General features: G+C 42.6%; 1 protein-coding gene across 1 annotated transcript in view; it reads left to right on the top strand.

Annotated features, from left to right (window-relative positions):
• LOC146753034 (dynein axonemal intermediate chain 1-like) overlaps nucleotides 1-15385 on the top strand; it is a 34927-nt gene that overhangs the window by 6877 nt on the left and 12665 nt on the right. Inside the window, exon 2 of the mRNA XM_085531016.1 lies at nucleotides 11214-11303. Within this exon, the coding sequence (XP_085387142.1) occupies nucleotides 11214-11303 (90 nt within the window). The remainder of the gene's footprint in view (nucleotides 1-11213; nucleotides 11304-15385) is intronic.

The following is a 15385-nucleotide window of genomic DNA, read 5'->3' as shown; positions in this document are numbered from 1 at the left end:
GGATGCCACAGCTCCCACCCCTCTCATGCTGCAGTGAGCATCTCAACTTGGTGTGCTTGGGGACAGGGCCCCAGCCCTGCAATGATGGGCACCTTCTGTCAGTAACACTGCAGATGCTGTCTCTGATTTAGCAGCGTCAGAAAGCTTGGGGATTTGGATGTGAGCCTGCCTGCCATGTGCTCTCCCTGCGCAAGGCGTGGGGAACTTCTTATTTTGTCTGTAAATTGAATATCTTGCCCAGTGAGCAGAGTCAGAATTGAAACCAGGAGCTGTGAATTCCAATTGGTCAAAATGCCTGAGTTTTCTGGCCTCTGGCACCCATCATTCAGCTGTGTTCTGTTTGACATGAAAACTCTACCACTGACAGGACAAACAGGAGAGAGTCTGATGACTGGGTCCGTGCTCCTCAGCTGCTGGTGTACCAGCCTAATAAATGCAGCAAGGAGTGCTGTGAGGGGAATAAGCAAGCAGATCCCTGGTACAAAGCAGAGCAACCGCCTCCCAGCAGGAGGAAAACAAACTGAAAGTAGGGCCAGCCCTTATCCAGTGCTATTTATAACTGAACTCTGCTTCCTCCAGATAAATCTGAGGCTGTGAAGCATGAGCAATGCACAAGCCCCAGGCTGGGCCTTTGCCCTGTATCAGCGTCACTTCCATGCCATGCTTGCTGCTCAGCTTGGTGCTGAGTCCCTCTATCACCAAGTACTCTCTTTGCTAGAGCTTTCTCTATCCTCTTTCTGCATCCCAGATTCATGTGTGGTGTTTGAAGGCACTGTGGTACAGTGGGTCTGATTCTTTACTACTGTAAGCTGATCTTGCACCCCTGGGTTCATGGGCTTCCAAAATGTAGCGATTTCCAAGATAAAGGCATAAAGGTGGAAGGCAGTTGGTCCAGCTGTGGGGGAGAAGTGATTTTCCAAAGAGGAGCGTTTATGGGGTTAAATCAGACGTGGAAGTTTGTTTTACAAGGAGTCCTCAGTGTTGGTAAACATATCTGAAAGTTTTCTCTCAGCTATCAATAAGCTTTCAAGTACTAAAAAGACAAAAAAAAACAAAACCAACCATCATCAACAAAAAGGCTTTCAGAAAAGCTTGGTTCTTGCTATTGCCTCCAGCAAGTTCTGTTTCATCAGATAAGCCTGTTGTTAGCTTGTACCTGTGAAATAGCCTACACCAACCTCACACTCATGGTGCAGGTGACGGATGGTCTTTGGGAGCACCCAGATGCACCTGTGCTGTGCTTTCCTTTCCAGATGCTGAGGAATTCTTCCTTCCAGTTCTTTGCTTGGAGAAATGCAGTCCTGCCAGACTGGCTCAGGTGATGCCCAACTTCTTTGTAGGTGAAGAAGCTACCTTCATTTCAGTACCTGCTTACTGTTTTCCAGCCTGTGAGCCACTCTAACCATTGTGATTGGCATATTTATTATCAGGAAAGCTGTGTTACACAAAATGATGGTAGGTAGAGTTAGGAGGCGGCCAATTAAATCTCTGTTCTGCTTCCAGTGGGCAGTACCATAGACCAGAACTGCTCACTACAAATGCAAGAGAAAAGAAGGAAGCCCAAATTAGACTGAAGGGTATTGGGATCTCTGAACATTTTTACATTCATCAGCTGTCTAAACCATTTTCTCTCTAATACAATTGGTACATCCAAATGTTAAATATTACTCACCTTTAGGAATAGGTACTAATTACAAACCTTGTCTCTTAACAGCTGATGTCATGGGGACAAGTTTGCTTCCACTGCTCTCTGATCTGATCCATTCTGCCCTGTTGCATAATTTTACAGCAAAGTATTGACATATTTTTCTACAGTGGAAGGAAGAGCGCCAAGGACTCTCTTCTGCTTAGCAGCTCCCATATCTCTAGTTTGCTGTCATAGCCAAAACATTTGCATTTAAAAGAAAATCCAGATTCCAAATAGGAACATTCTTCACTGGGTTTATTTTTAAGTGTTTATTTATATGAATGTAAATCAAAGTAGTTTTTATTTATATCTTTCCATCAACTTTTTCTTACACTCAAAAGACTTGTCTGCTGTACAAAGCAGTCTCATCTATTGCAGTGGATGAAGCAGTCACAGTATGGTTGAACTCGACGTGCAGTACACTCGTGAGAAGTGAGACTGAATTTAGAATCAGAGTGAGCCTTCATTTCTGGAAAAAGGAGACTGTTCCTGATTCACAGAAATGAGAACTGGCAGAGCCCTTGAGAGTGTCCTCTTCTTCTGCTTATGGTGTCATGGATTCTACAGTATCATTCCTGAAGTGCTTTCATCAAAATGAGTTAGTCTGGATGTCTTCACCAGTACTGATGGACTGAAGCCATTATCTGGAAAGTCTTAGATGTAACATACCTGTTAATCCCTTTAAAAAAGATTTCTGTAATCCCCCTGACCTGGCAGTGTCACTTTGCTGATTCCTGCACCATCCTCTGATCCTTTTCTGCACTACTGCCACTTAGCTAGAAATTCCCTAATTTCCACTTACTTATGTGCTTTCTTCTTCCTGTGTACCTCCGTACTTGTCTTTATCAAATTTAGTCTTATTGTTTTCAGACTGAGTCTCCAATTTGTCAAGTTATCTTTGAGTTCTGATAATAATAACAGAAACCTTTGTCTTGTGTATTTTGCCATCCATTATGCAACTTACTAATGAAAATATTGAATAGAACAAGACCTGGGATGGTCCCTTGTGGGAACCATCTACTGTTGTTCTCAACTGGTCAGGAAGTCACTGGTCATTACTCTTGCAGATTCATTTTTTCAATCACTCATCCACTTCACTGTAATTACATCTAGACTTAATTTTCTTAGCTTGCTTCTAAAACATTGCAAGGAGTATGCCAAAAGCCTTACTAAATTAAAGGTAAATCACATCTGCTCCTTTCCTCTAATCCTGTAGACCCATTACCCTGTCAGAGAAGGTAATCAATTTTGTTTGAAAAGATCTTTCCTTGACAAGCCCATACTCACTGCTCCCTATCTTCTTGGACAATAGATGCATACTGATGACTTAATACTTTGCTCCAGCTCTCAAGGTTCTGAGGTAGGCTTACAGGTCCACGGTCTTTTAACATAATCTTTCATGCTAGCTTTTGTTTGGGGGTTTCTGGGGACATTTTTGCCTTGTTCCTATCCTCCAGGACCTCTCCTAGCTTCCATAGATAATTATGTATGATTTAGAGATTGTTTCACCTGCTGCTTGAGCACCTTAGGGTGAATATCATCTGGTCTTGCTCAGCTGGGTATATCTGTCTTCGCATTCCAGCTGTGCTGCTTAAAGATCATTTTGTTAAGTATCTAGTCACAATATATTTTTGTATGGCAGTGACAGAAGGAGGGCTTTATTTGTGGCTCTTGGTGGCACCTGCCTTAATCTTTGTAAATGACAAACATGGTCTTAGAGTTAGAGGCTCAGATGGATATTCCTGGGATATCTGATACAGGCTCCTGGCAGGCACCGGTCTCCTGGCCCAGAAAGTCACATCCCTTGTGAAAGAGTCTCCAGCTTCTTCCCCACACAGACATCTCAGGCAGTAGTAGAAAGGTATTATTAGTGGCACTGCACTCTTGACAGTTGCTTTCTTCTTGAGGTTTCTGGGTATGCAAAGACTCTTCAGCCTGAAAGAGGCAGCCCAACTTTCCCCATTCAGCAGACATGATTCTTCCTCTTGGGAGCAGCTGTTCCTCTTTAATTGCACCTGGATTCACCCATCTGCTCTGCTTTTACCAGTACCATGTCTAGAGATCAGGGATGGGGATGATGTTTTTACTGCAAGTCTTTTGAGAACAAAATCAAGTGCTAATGTATTTTGAGGTAATGTTGACGAAACCTATTATTTTGTCACATTCTTTCTCAATGTACCACAGCAGAAATGCTGTCGGGTTCCCAGTGTAATAGTCAAGAATGGTAAAAAGCCTCGATACAGCCCAGTGATCCCTTTGGCCAAGTGAGCACCTTGGGGCAGGAGCTCATTATGCTGTACCCAGACACTTCGGCTCCAAGATGGGCAAGCTGGCCGCCTCATTGTTCAGATCTTCTTCACTTAGAGACTGGCTGGAGCCGACCATGGCTGCTTCCTTCCTGCCTGGTGTATTTACATCAAGCAGGAAGCTTAGACCCACAAGAAGCTATGGCACAGCCAGATCTTCTCCCAGCATAGTGATATCATATAGTCAAAGTACATTCTGGACCCAGGAGCAGCTTTTGCATGAAGACTTGGTGAAAAACATTGACTGGGCTCCTTTGACCTATATCATGGAGTAAGCAGTCTGCATGACGTTATCACAGCTCATTAAAATTGTCATTTTTGTTGCAAGTTGAGGTGAGTCATCTGGATTTAGCTCACTCTTTGCCTTTATCCCAACTAACCGTGGGAAGGAATCCTTTTGTCCTTTTGTGTTTTGACTAACACTGGAGTTACTTTGCATGTGAGTGAAGTAACCTGTGTTTTCTAGGTCAGACATTTTGGAGGGTCTCTTGTGACCAGTTTCAGGAGAGCAGCCTTGTTTCTTGCATGCTTTCCTCCAGGTGCCTGGCCTTGGCTTCACTTTTAATAGCTAGCAAGAGATTCTCAGTGAGGCAGCAAGGGCTATGAATGGGGCCAGGCTGGGAAGTCTGGTAAGCGGTAAATGAAGAATAGCTGGCAGTGCTTTGATGGAGGATACTTGGGGAAGTTGTTATAGAGGTGCTACCTTGTCTTAGCAGCAAGGGGGGGACAAGCTGTTCGCTCCAAGAAAACCAGAAGTCAACATACTTGGTCAGCTGATGGTCAGAAGAGACTTCCACCACAGCAGATCCCAGGACATTGGAGGAGAGTGATACAGGGAGAGAAATAAAAAATAAAGGCAGCTTGTTATTAGCAGGAGGAGATTGTGAAAGATTTCTTCTCTGCTGGTAATGAGCTGGTGTTTCTGGATGCCAGGAACCAACAAGAAACACATTTCTTGTGATGGTGGAAAGAAATGAGAACTGCTTCCTGGCTCAAACTAAAGGTTGCTGTAGCGAAATCCAAGGAGTATTCACACCAGAACACACGAGAGATCAGCCTGGCTCCAGAAGGTGTGACCTACAGAGCAATTTATTGCAGATCAGCCTGCAGCAGGCTGCTTTGGAAGGCTGAAAATAGGATAGCAATAAAATGGAAGAAGTCTCTTGTATGCAGACCAAATGTGGCATGAAGACAAAGAAAATTAAAGGAGATGAAGGTACAAAATGAGCTGTAATTATCCAGGGTCATAAAAAGGAAAGGATGATATTTGGGAAGTGTACTGGAAGTTGGAGGAATGAAGAATATACGTTCATTACTAAAACCAGCTTTCAGCTAATACTGAGTAGTATAGAGAAGAATGCACTATTTGATGCTATGTTGTTTAATCTTAAAATAAGTGTATAAGGCTGACTGTTTAATGTGATTAATGTAAAAAGGGAGTGAAAGCACAGTTCAGAATAGGGAAGTGCAAGTTGAATAATGTTTTGATGAGACAGGTATGTGCTCATCATCAGGATCAGCTTAAATATACCCTGCAGTATTTGAAGAATTAGCCAGAGCAATTTTAGACCATTAGTGAGAATTTTAGGAAGTCTTTGTACTATATACATCCTTGATTTTAAGCAGAGACTAGTGATTTTTTGTGCAAGCCCATACGCAGCTTCCAATCTAATTGAATACAAGCCTCTACTCAAAGGCAGAACTCCTGAGGCATGGACAGAGGGAAGTGTTGTCCTGCTTTTTTCTGTGGATGGGGGCACATTCATGTATTTGTAGTGTGAACTGACCAAAATAACAATAAATGTCATCAGCAGATTTTCAGCAATGCCACAGAACCAGTGTCTGGCAAAAGACATTTCTGCATGTGATTTTCTTGAAGGTTGTATTCTTGAATGTAGAGGGGACATGGTATGGACAAGGTACCACAGACCAGAAACCAGTATCTGAACAATTTACCCATGCTGCAGGCATCCGTAGTGACTTGCAAAGTGTATATTATAACATAGCAGTGCATTAGTTGCACTAAAATGCTTGGCCTGTAGGACAAACATGGCTATGAAAAGGAGGAGAGGTCACAATGGACTGGAAGAATTTAAAAAAATCTAGGTTAAAATGTTAGGTTTGGACCAAGAAAATTATTGACCAGGCAGACCAATTTCAGTCACTGGAAAAACACTTAGACAAATGGCAGAGTGGTTTGTAAATGTCTAGATAATAAGGTAATTCAGAGAAGCCAACATGGATTTGTCCAGAATAAATTGTTAAGCTACTGTAATTTCTTTTTTTCTTTTGTCTCAGAGAAATGGACATCATGAAGAAGGGAAAGGCAGTCAACATTATCATCTCAATCCATCTTGACTTGACTAAAGCATTTGATCCAAGCTCCCACAGTGACATTCTTATTACCACTGTGTAGAAATATGAATTGGATAAAATCTCTGTAAAGAGTTTGTTTAGGTGGCTCAGCCCATGTGCTCCAAGAGCAGTATCCAGGGCTTGCTGTCACACCCTGAAGATGCTTCAAGTGAGACCCACCAGCTATCAGCCCTGGTCTTCTTTTGATCAATACTTTCATTAACAACTCAGATTAAGAATAAGGAAGCCCTCTTGGGAGGCCCAGGGACTTTGCAGAACATGATTATGTTCAAAACCATCTTGATAATTGGAAGAACGGTCCAAAAATCAATGTGATGAAATTCAATAAAGACATGAGTAAATACTGCATTTAGAAAGGGAAAATTAAATGCACAGATAGAAAAGAGGGAATGAGCAGTTAGGCAGCTGGGTGCCAGAAGGGGTAATAGCGGATCATCAGTGGTCAGCAATGCCATCCTGTTGCACAGAGGCACATAATTCTGATTTATTTGCAGGAATACAAGGTAGAGGAGATTGTAAATCCTGCTTGCTTGTGCCTAAGAGAGGAGGCCCTGTACTGTATATTTCCAGCTGCATAGAAGGGCTGAAAGAGAAGAACTGGAATGCTTAGAGAGCATGAACTGGAAGGAGTTTATGGTAAAGGAGATTTCCTCTATAAGGCCAGTTAAGTCCTGATGCTTGTGTAGGTGGCAGCTGTTGAGTGCCTGTTTTTGGAGGCTGGAGAAAACAGCAATGTGAACCACCACCAGTGGTCATGTGTATCCAACCCCACCTCAGAAGAGATGTCCTCTTTTGTTCCCCCAAACCCTTTGCTGCCACGACAGTTTTGCTTAGGACTATACTGCTTGCCAGGTTGGTGCAGGAAGGATTTTGTCTCTGGGTCACATTGGCAGGGATTTTCTTCAGCAGCCTGGGGGCTCACTCACTGATCTGTGTGTGTATGACTCAGCTCCTCAGGGTTTCATAAGGCTTGTGTCATTCCCACTTCCTACCTCTGACAGACCTTATTCTATTTTTTAACTTTGAATGACCCAAACTCCTTTGCTTCACCTTGTGCAGGAGTCAGCAGGGCGCAACATCCCAGTGTTGGCTAAGAGATTCATGGAGTATAATTAATAGGAAGGAAAGGAATTGCTTGTTGTTTACTGTGTATGTGCCACATGTGGCACCCCACAGCTGAGTCTTGGCAAGCCAGCAACCAGCCAAAGGGGCTGGTGCTTGCAGTAGCGTGTGTCCCCTTAGAAGAAAGGAAGGCAGATCCTGCCTGTGGCTGTCTGCGAAGTGCTCAGGTCAGCTTCATGGCCAGGGTGGCTTTGACCAATTTTATTTGTCAGCATGAATGACTAACAGCCTCCATGCCAGGAAAAAAATGATCAAGCACTATTTCTGTTCTAGGAATGACATTAGAAACATGGGAGTTTTCAAATCAGATTGGATAGATGGTCTAATCTTCTGCTGGACAGGAGCCACTGCCGGCTGCTATAGACAAAGATGATATTATTCTCTTGCTAAGAGTTGATAGATTATTGCCCTGCTAACCTGCTGTACGTAGCAGTGAACATGCAGCGTTTTACCTTTATTTTTCTGTGAACAAATAGTAGTTTTGAATATCTTACATTTCTCTATGAATAACCAGGCTTTGCGAAATAAAACTTAAGAAATGATAGGCTTTTCTCACAGGTACCCCACAGCAATGTTTCACAAATTGACTTTGTACTGAAGGAGCAGTCAGGCTGAAGATAACTATAAAGATAACGGTATTATTTTTTATTTTATAGAACCCATCAGGATCAGTCATTTGCAGTACTGTCTTTACCTGTCTCCTTTCCACTGTTGACATACACTTTTCTTTCTTGTGTGATGCTTTGCTTTTACTATATCCTAATTGAACTTTTGCTTTAAGCCATCTCAGGCAGCCAAAATCCTGGGATCATTCTCACATGCTTCAGAAAAGAAAACCTTATTTCAGTCGCCTTCTTTTCTTGTCAAATGTGCCACTTCTCAGAGCACGGATACTGCTAATGGTTGGAGGCCATGCCACATTTGTGGGCCTCTGGGAGCAGGAAAAAAGGCCAGTTCTAAGCAGATGCCTAATTTGATTGCAGTATCATGAAGGCTAATTACCTTAATAAGTGTTTGTGGAATTCAGTGATCAGGAGAAAAAATATCATAAACAATATTAAGGCATCAGAGGTGTTGACAGCAAATTAAAAGTATCAAGTGCCTATTTCTGTTTCCTGAAATTCGGGCTAATGCCATGGAGAGCTGCTGACAGTCACGTGAGGGCAGATCTTGATGCCCCTGAGAGCCTGAGTTCAAACCACCTACATTATGTGCCTAACTCAGATGCTGTTAATGGTTTCAGGTTTAGGAGCAAGAGTACCCAAGAGAATCAGCCTACTTGCTTTTGACTCCACCATATAACAGATGAAGAGAAATAGTTGTGACGCTTAACTGATAACAGAAAACCTGCATAGATAACAGTCAGAGAGATGGTATTTGGAGTGAGCAAACCCTGAGTAAAGCTCTCCGGCTGGGAAATGCTGGAAGGAATTGGATTATGTAATAATCCCATAAGGTTGTTGAAGTGCTTGCCCTGTTGGATGCCTCCAGATGAGGTTTCTTCAACACACTGTGTGAGGATTCTAGAGCTGTCTGCAGTGTGATTAGAGGTGGACTCCAGCTGTTTTATTTGCACATTTTCCATTGATGTAACAGGCTGTTGCTTGGCTCTAGTTTGGGTGCAAAACATCTGCACTGTGCTTAGCCAGAGCAGAGCAGGGAACTCAGCTGCAGAGCTCTAGCGAAGCTCACTAGGGAGCACCTGGATGTGTGCTCTGGTAGTAGTCAGACTTGGGCTGTTCCCTTAGAGAAGTCTGGACCAGTTCAGCTCTTAGCATGTGCAGTGTTTAAACTCCAAGCCTAATCTCAGACCCATGCTGCCTTCAGCACAGAGGTGTCTCTTGCATTTCCCTTCCCTGTGCAAATCAAGGTGTTGCCGGGTTCAACCTGCAGATGTCAGATTCTGGAGAACCCCTTTTCTTGACTTGTGACCCTTTCCTGATAGGAGATATTTAAGTTGCTTGTGTAAACTGCTTCCAGGTTTAAATGGATTTTTTCTTTTCCACAGAAACCTACCTCAAGCTAAGCAACTTTGCCATAGAGGAAGATTGGGAAGTGTGACTGATTTTTCCATATATTTTGGAAAGTAGAAAGTGCCTGAGTTAGAGGAGAGTCAAGTTAGACATACAAATAAGTGCACCTTATTATTGGACAAGTTTAGAGTGGCATTTTAAAAGGCTCTGATTTGAAGCACATCTCTTTTCCTGTGCCCTTCATGAGACAAATAAGCCAACATGTTTGTTAACCAGTTCCTCAGAAGCCTGCATTTTTCTCTTTGAATTAAAATTCCTTACTACACCAACCTCATTATCTGAAGCAGCTGCTCATGGCCACCATGATCAGCAGCAGCTCATGATACTGGGGAGATGTTCCTGGAACAGATATATGCAGCACAAATGTGTGCAGTGGCCACCACTGGAAATCACTGTTCTCTGTGTGTTACACTGGACCTGTTCTTTCATCACTAGCCATTTATTCTGAGCAATACTGGATTATGCCATTACTTAATGTCAAACAGAAGTGGTTCCACTTGGAGTCTTTTGATTTCTGCAATGTGAGGATGGATGCTCAAAACTACTCAAGACTCTTTGGTCACATATTATGGCCTTGAAACTGTCATTGTGTGAGCATTCCCTTCCATTTTATTTTTCTTTCTGCAGAACAGTGTGTTCTAGGTAGGAAACAGGTTCACTAGAGAATTAATTACTCTTTAGTGAGTCTCTTGCTGAATTTTCATGCTCCAGAGAACTTCACGGTACAAACAATTTTGTAAAACAGAATTAACAGTTTTTCCAAGGAAGTAACATCAGGATACCCAATCCTGTGTAATTAAAGTATTGAGAACGCTTGCTTGCATTCTGGAATAGGTACCAGATAAATAGCTGTTCACAGATTGAGTATTTGATAAGCTCTGGGATTCTTGTGCCCATTTATCATAGATGATGTTCAGGGAAATGTGTCTGCTGCACTGCTTGGACAGGAACAAATATGCCTTTGAAAACCAAAGCAGAACCTGCCGAAGTGCTTGTCCCTCTCCTGAACTGACAGATGCCCACAGGAGTTTATGCTGACAGGCCCAGTGGCAAGTCATCCTTTTCCCTTCAGTCTGATTGAATTCCAGATCTGAAAATCGAGCGTTCTTAATGCTTTTCGTCTAACTGATATGTCTCTTCTAAACTGTAAGCCATTTATCTGAGTTCTAATCTCTCCTGCTGAGCTGTCACAGTCAAAAGGCAAATCTCCTTACTAGGCACACAGATGCTCTGAAGGTGTAGGGAGGATTTCAGTTTTAATGGAGATCTTTTGATCCCCCTAAAACAAAGTGCCCCAAAGACCCATGTCGCACTTTGCTTGCAAGGGCTCATCTGTGTCCCACACAGGCACAGAAAGCTAATTTGAGGTGAGCTGGCTGAAGGGTAGACATATAACGCTGTATTTGCAGTAATTAGCCAAATGGGAAGGGGTTCATTTGCACAGGGCAGTGATATGTCATCTGCAGCTTCCCTGTGGTACTGTGAGAGATGGGAGTTGTGGGGGCACTTGTGAAATTGCCTGTGAGGAATGGGGAATGTGTTCATACATACTGTGAGCCAGCATCAGGACTCCAGGGTGGAAACCGGGTGCTCTTTACGAAGGGTGGGAAAGAACCCTGCTGAGGGCCAGTGGCTCTGCTGCTAGTTTAGAGTGCTCCGTACTAACTGGGGTTATCTGCTTGTTTGAAGGTGAAGTGGCAGAAAGATGACATGGACAACAATTTGAATTTCTTCTCTGTCTCCTCGGATGGACGGATTGTGTCATGGACTTTAGTTAAGGTAAACAGTAAGTGGCAATTTTCTTTCCTGTCCAAATTATAACCACTTTTTTTTCCAAAGTTCAATGATGTATTAATTGTATTATTTATGATGAGCAAGATCTGAAAAGAAGTGAACATTTCTGGTTCAATCACAGCTTGCTGATATCAACCTTCAGCTGAATGTGGAGCACTGTGTTAAACTCTGAACTGAGCAGAATTAGCCTACTTCTTGCTCAGGGCCCAACCATCCTACGTGCACCTGCAGCATCCCATTGGCTTGATTATGAGAGAACATTTTTCTGCTTCACAGATGCTGAAACTCAAGTCTTATCCTTGCTCTGAAACCTTCCTTGTTCCGGGAGGATCATACAGAGACAAGGTGGAATAATCTGCATTGATCTATAGTTTCATAATTCCTGCTCCCAAAATGCTGCCTTACAGACTGCAATTCAGAAAGGGAAAGGAGAATACATAAACACTGATCAAGTGGGTGACCAAAGTGGTACAGAGTAATTCGGGTTGCAAGACAGGAACTGGTAGCTGCTGCCCAGCTCCCCAGAGCAGCTGGTACAAGGAATATCAAGTTGAAATACTATGGCCATGGAGCAGGGAGAAAGCTTGTGTTTGCAGTGGGACAACAATGCACAACTGGACAGGCAGAGGGTTTCCCATTGCCAAGACACTGCCTGCTAACACCCTAGAAAATCTGTTAACTCATTTGTGTTCCCCTCCTTTGATTACTTTTTCTTTTGCAGTACATGCATTGGCAGAAATGTTCGTAAACAACCCTTAGATTTAATTCTCTCAGTCTTAACGTGTGCTTTCTGTACTGGGTACTTGATTTTACACTTTGAAGAGTTCAATTACTATTACTATTATTTATTTTTTATACTTGGGAAATAATCAAATTACACTGAATGGGAGTTTGAAGCAGCTGTCCCATTATTTCCCAGCTAGCAAAGAAATTTCTTTATATCCTTAGATACTCATTTCTTTAACCTTTCAAAGCCATTCAAAGCTTGTCTGTTCTGAGATTGTCAGGCCTTGCTGCCATGGGAAGGGTTTCATATCTAACATTATGTTTATTTTTTAAGTCTCATGTTCACCTCAGGACTTGGAGCCCCTTCTAATGAACACAGTAGGAATGTGCAGAGGGCATTGACAATTAGGTTCTTTCATAAACTCCTCCAGATTCATTCACACAGCTTTAGGTACAAAAATCCCTCCGCTAAGCGTGTCCCAAGTCCTTTTCTGAAAAGAGTGCTCAGAGCTCCCCAGATAGAGACAGATGAATACTGCTGCAGCATTCAACTCCTGTTTTATCCCCTGTATAGAAAAGCCAAAGGGATTTACGCTGGGTAGTACCCTCTTAGAGCTGAACACAGCCAGGTAAGGTGACTTGGATGTTAACACCTATTGCCTGGGTCCCAGTGACTGGCTGTGGTCACATAACTGAGTGATCCAGTTTCACACAGGAGGTGGGACACGCTGGATTAAATCTTTTACTTTAAACTTCCGAGAAGTGCTACAGCTTGGATAACTAAGAATCTGCAGATTGGTTCTACTGACAACTCCCCTCTGAAGGGCTTTATGCAATGTTTCTGTGATTCAGCAGTGCTTAATTATGTTCCCACATCATAAGGCTGTTTTTTTCTCCTGTCCCTTGAACGTGTTGGTGTAGCTAGTTAAGAGTCACCTGGTATGACTTCTAAGACCAGGTTAGCACAGTGTTATTTCTACTTACTACTTGCACTTCTTGGCTACACCCCTGCATGAAATTGAGTTGAAGTTACCTCTGAAATTGCCAGAACTGATATGTGCTTAGCAGGCAGGGTGAAATACAAGTTTTACATACATTCTTGTTTCTTTCTTCCAAGAGAAATTCCAAAGAGCAAGCAAGAAATAGAACAAAAAGGGTGCTTTGTAACAATCCATGGCTTTATGCACAGCAAGGAAGAATGAATGATTTGCTTGAAGTCCAGTCTTACAAGAGACTGATCTCTGAGTTTTATTTAGAATATAATTAATGACACCGCAGAGATTTTCTGTTTTGCAAATCCACTGTGCAAATATAGAATAAATGAAAGGAGCTCAATTAATCTTTTTGACAGGACTATCCAGAAGTAAAGCTTCTTCAGACAGTGATAACTTTGACACTAACAAAGCTGAGAGCACAAAGTGAATAAATGAATTCTTACTTCCAGCTGGACAACTGGCAAGCACCACTCAAAAACTGGGTAAAAGTAATCGAATTTTAGCTAAGGATGGTTGAGCTGCCTTGGCTGTAGTTCTCATCTCTGTTAAAAACAGGCACGATCATTTTGGATGAGCTTTCTGAAATGTTCATGTGTCAGTGTTGTCATCTTGGCTTGGTTTTGGGTCATTGGGACGGTGTAAAACTGAGGAAGAATGTGGAAATTCTGCAGCTTGGAAGCTGTGCTCTCCTTCCTTATATTCATGCAGTGACTTTTGAGGAGAGCTGTTGGAATGATGGCAGGAATGTTTTGGCTGGGATGCAGTCTGGCACTGCTTCTTGGGGTGATCCTCATTGCTCCTGGGTTTGACTAGCAGCCACAACCCACCTTTCTTTTGTGACCTGGAGCTGAATTGCTGAATAGGTCCAGGTGGGCCACCTTTGCCACTTGGGATTAGTAACAACAACTAAAGGGAAATGGGCAGCTGCAAGACCTAATTCTCTAATGCTTTCAAAATGCTTTACAGTTGTTCAGCAGAAGTAGCATATTATTGTTCAGTATTCCTGGAAGGCCAGGCTGTCAACAGTCTGTTTACTCAGAGGAATATGTGAATGGTTCTGTCGGTAAACAGCCCCAGGAACAGATGCATTTTACAGACTGCAAGGCTGTGTACTAAATAAATAAATAAATAAAAAGCAGCACAATGGGGATCACAGCATATATAAGATCCTTTGTGAAGGCAAAAGCCTACAGAAGCTGCCTACAGTGTGGGCCTTGGCCTGGTGGAGGTGCTGGGAGGCATCTTCAAAGAAAGGCTGCAAAAGAACTTGTGCTTTCTCTTTCCAGTTCTTGCACACACATACCAGCATATACGACTTCTTTCTTAATATTATTTCTGCCTATACTCACTGAATCTGTCTGGTTTTATCCCATGTGCTGCAAGAAGAGTTACTAACTTCATAGGCTGCAGAAGACTTCTTGCTGCAGTCTCATATAAAAGTTACTCCCATCAGTAGGCAAAGGTATGTGGTTAGTCAGCAGTGCAAGCTAATGAGAAGAAAGTTAATTATGTTACGGATTTTGACCTTTCTTGGACCTTCTGACAATATGTCCCCTTAAAATATGATTAAAACGTCTTAGAAAACTGTCTCCTCTGAATGGTACTGAATAAATACTCTGAAGGCCTTCTCACCCATTCCTAACGCAAATCCCTGGGACTGACTTTTCCAGGCAAAATCTCTTTTTTCACACAAGTCCTGCTCTGGGTTTAAGAATCTCCAACTAAAGCTTGATTCAGTGAGCTAAGAAGTTATGTTTTGTTCTCGCAGTGCTCCAGTGGGAAATCTGCAGATTCATGAAAACATCCAGTCCTCAGCCCACACTTCTCACTAATTCAATCTTTAGTTCTTTGTTCTTTTTATTAGCCCCAGGGTATTCTTATATTCACAACCAACTCCAATCTGCAGAGGTATTTTAATTCCCAGAGCTAATCTAAGGATGAATCTTTGGCCTCTCTTTGTTTCCTCAGACTCACCCACATGGTGTCTATTTTCATCTGTCTTCTGCCTCCTACCTTGAGTGTAAACTCTTTGGGACAGAGCCTTTTTGCCCTATGTTCACACAAAACCCTGCACTGCAGTGCTGTGCCCTGCGATGCACTCCTTAGAGCTCTGTTGATAACAACATGGTGCACTCTAGCTGTTTGCTGGATATTCTTGTTGGCTGAATCTCAGAGTCTGAGAAGCTGTGAGTGTTAGAACCTGAGTCTGCTCTAGGGACAACAGGGAGATGGTAAGAAGAGAAACCTGGTGAGGTGGTTTGTTATTAACCCCAAGTGTGGGTTTTAGCTGTTGTACACAATACCCATCTTCCACTATGTAGAGGAATTTCACTTGTCACAATTCAC

Source organism: Coturnix japonica, unplaced genomic scaffold (genome assembly GCF_054131305.1).
Source record: "Coturnix japonica strain WE unplaced genomic scaffold, WE-NBRP24 Scf040, whole genome shotgun sequence".
In the NCBI taxonomy this organism is placed as follows: domain Eukaryota; kingdom Metazoa; phylum Chordata; class Aves; order Galliformes; family Phasianidae; genus Coturnix; species Coturnix japonica.
Note: the sequence above shows the minus strand (reverse complement) of the source record. Positions and strands in the feature narration are given on the sequence as shown.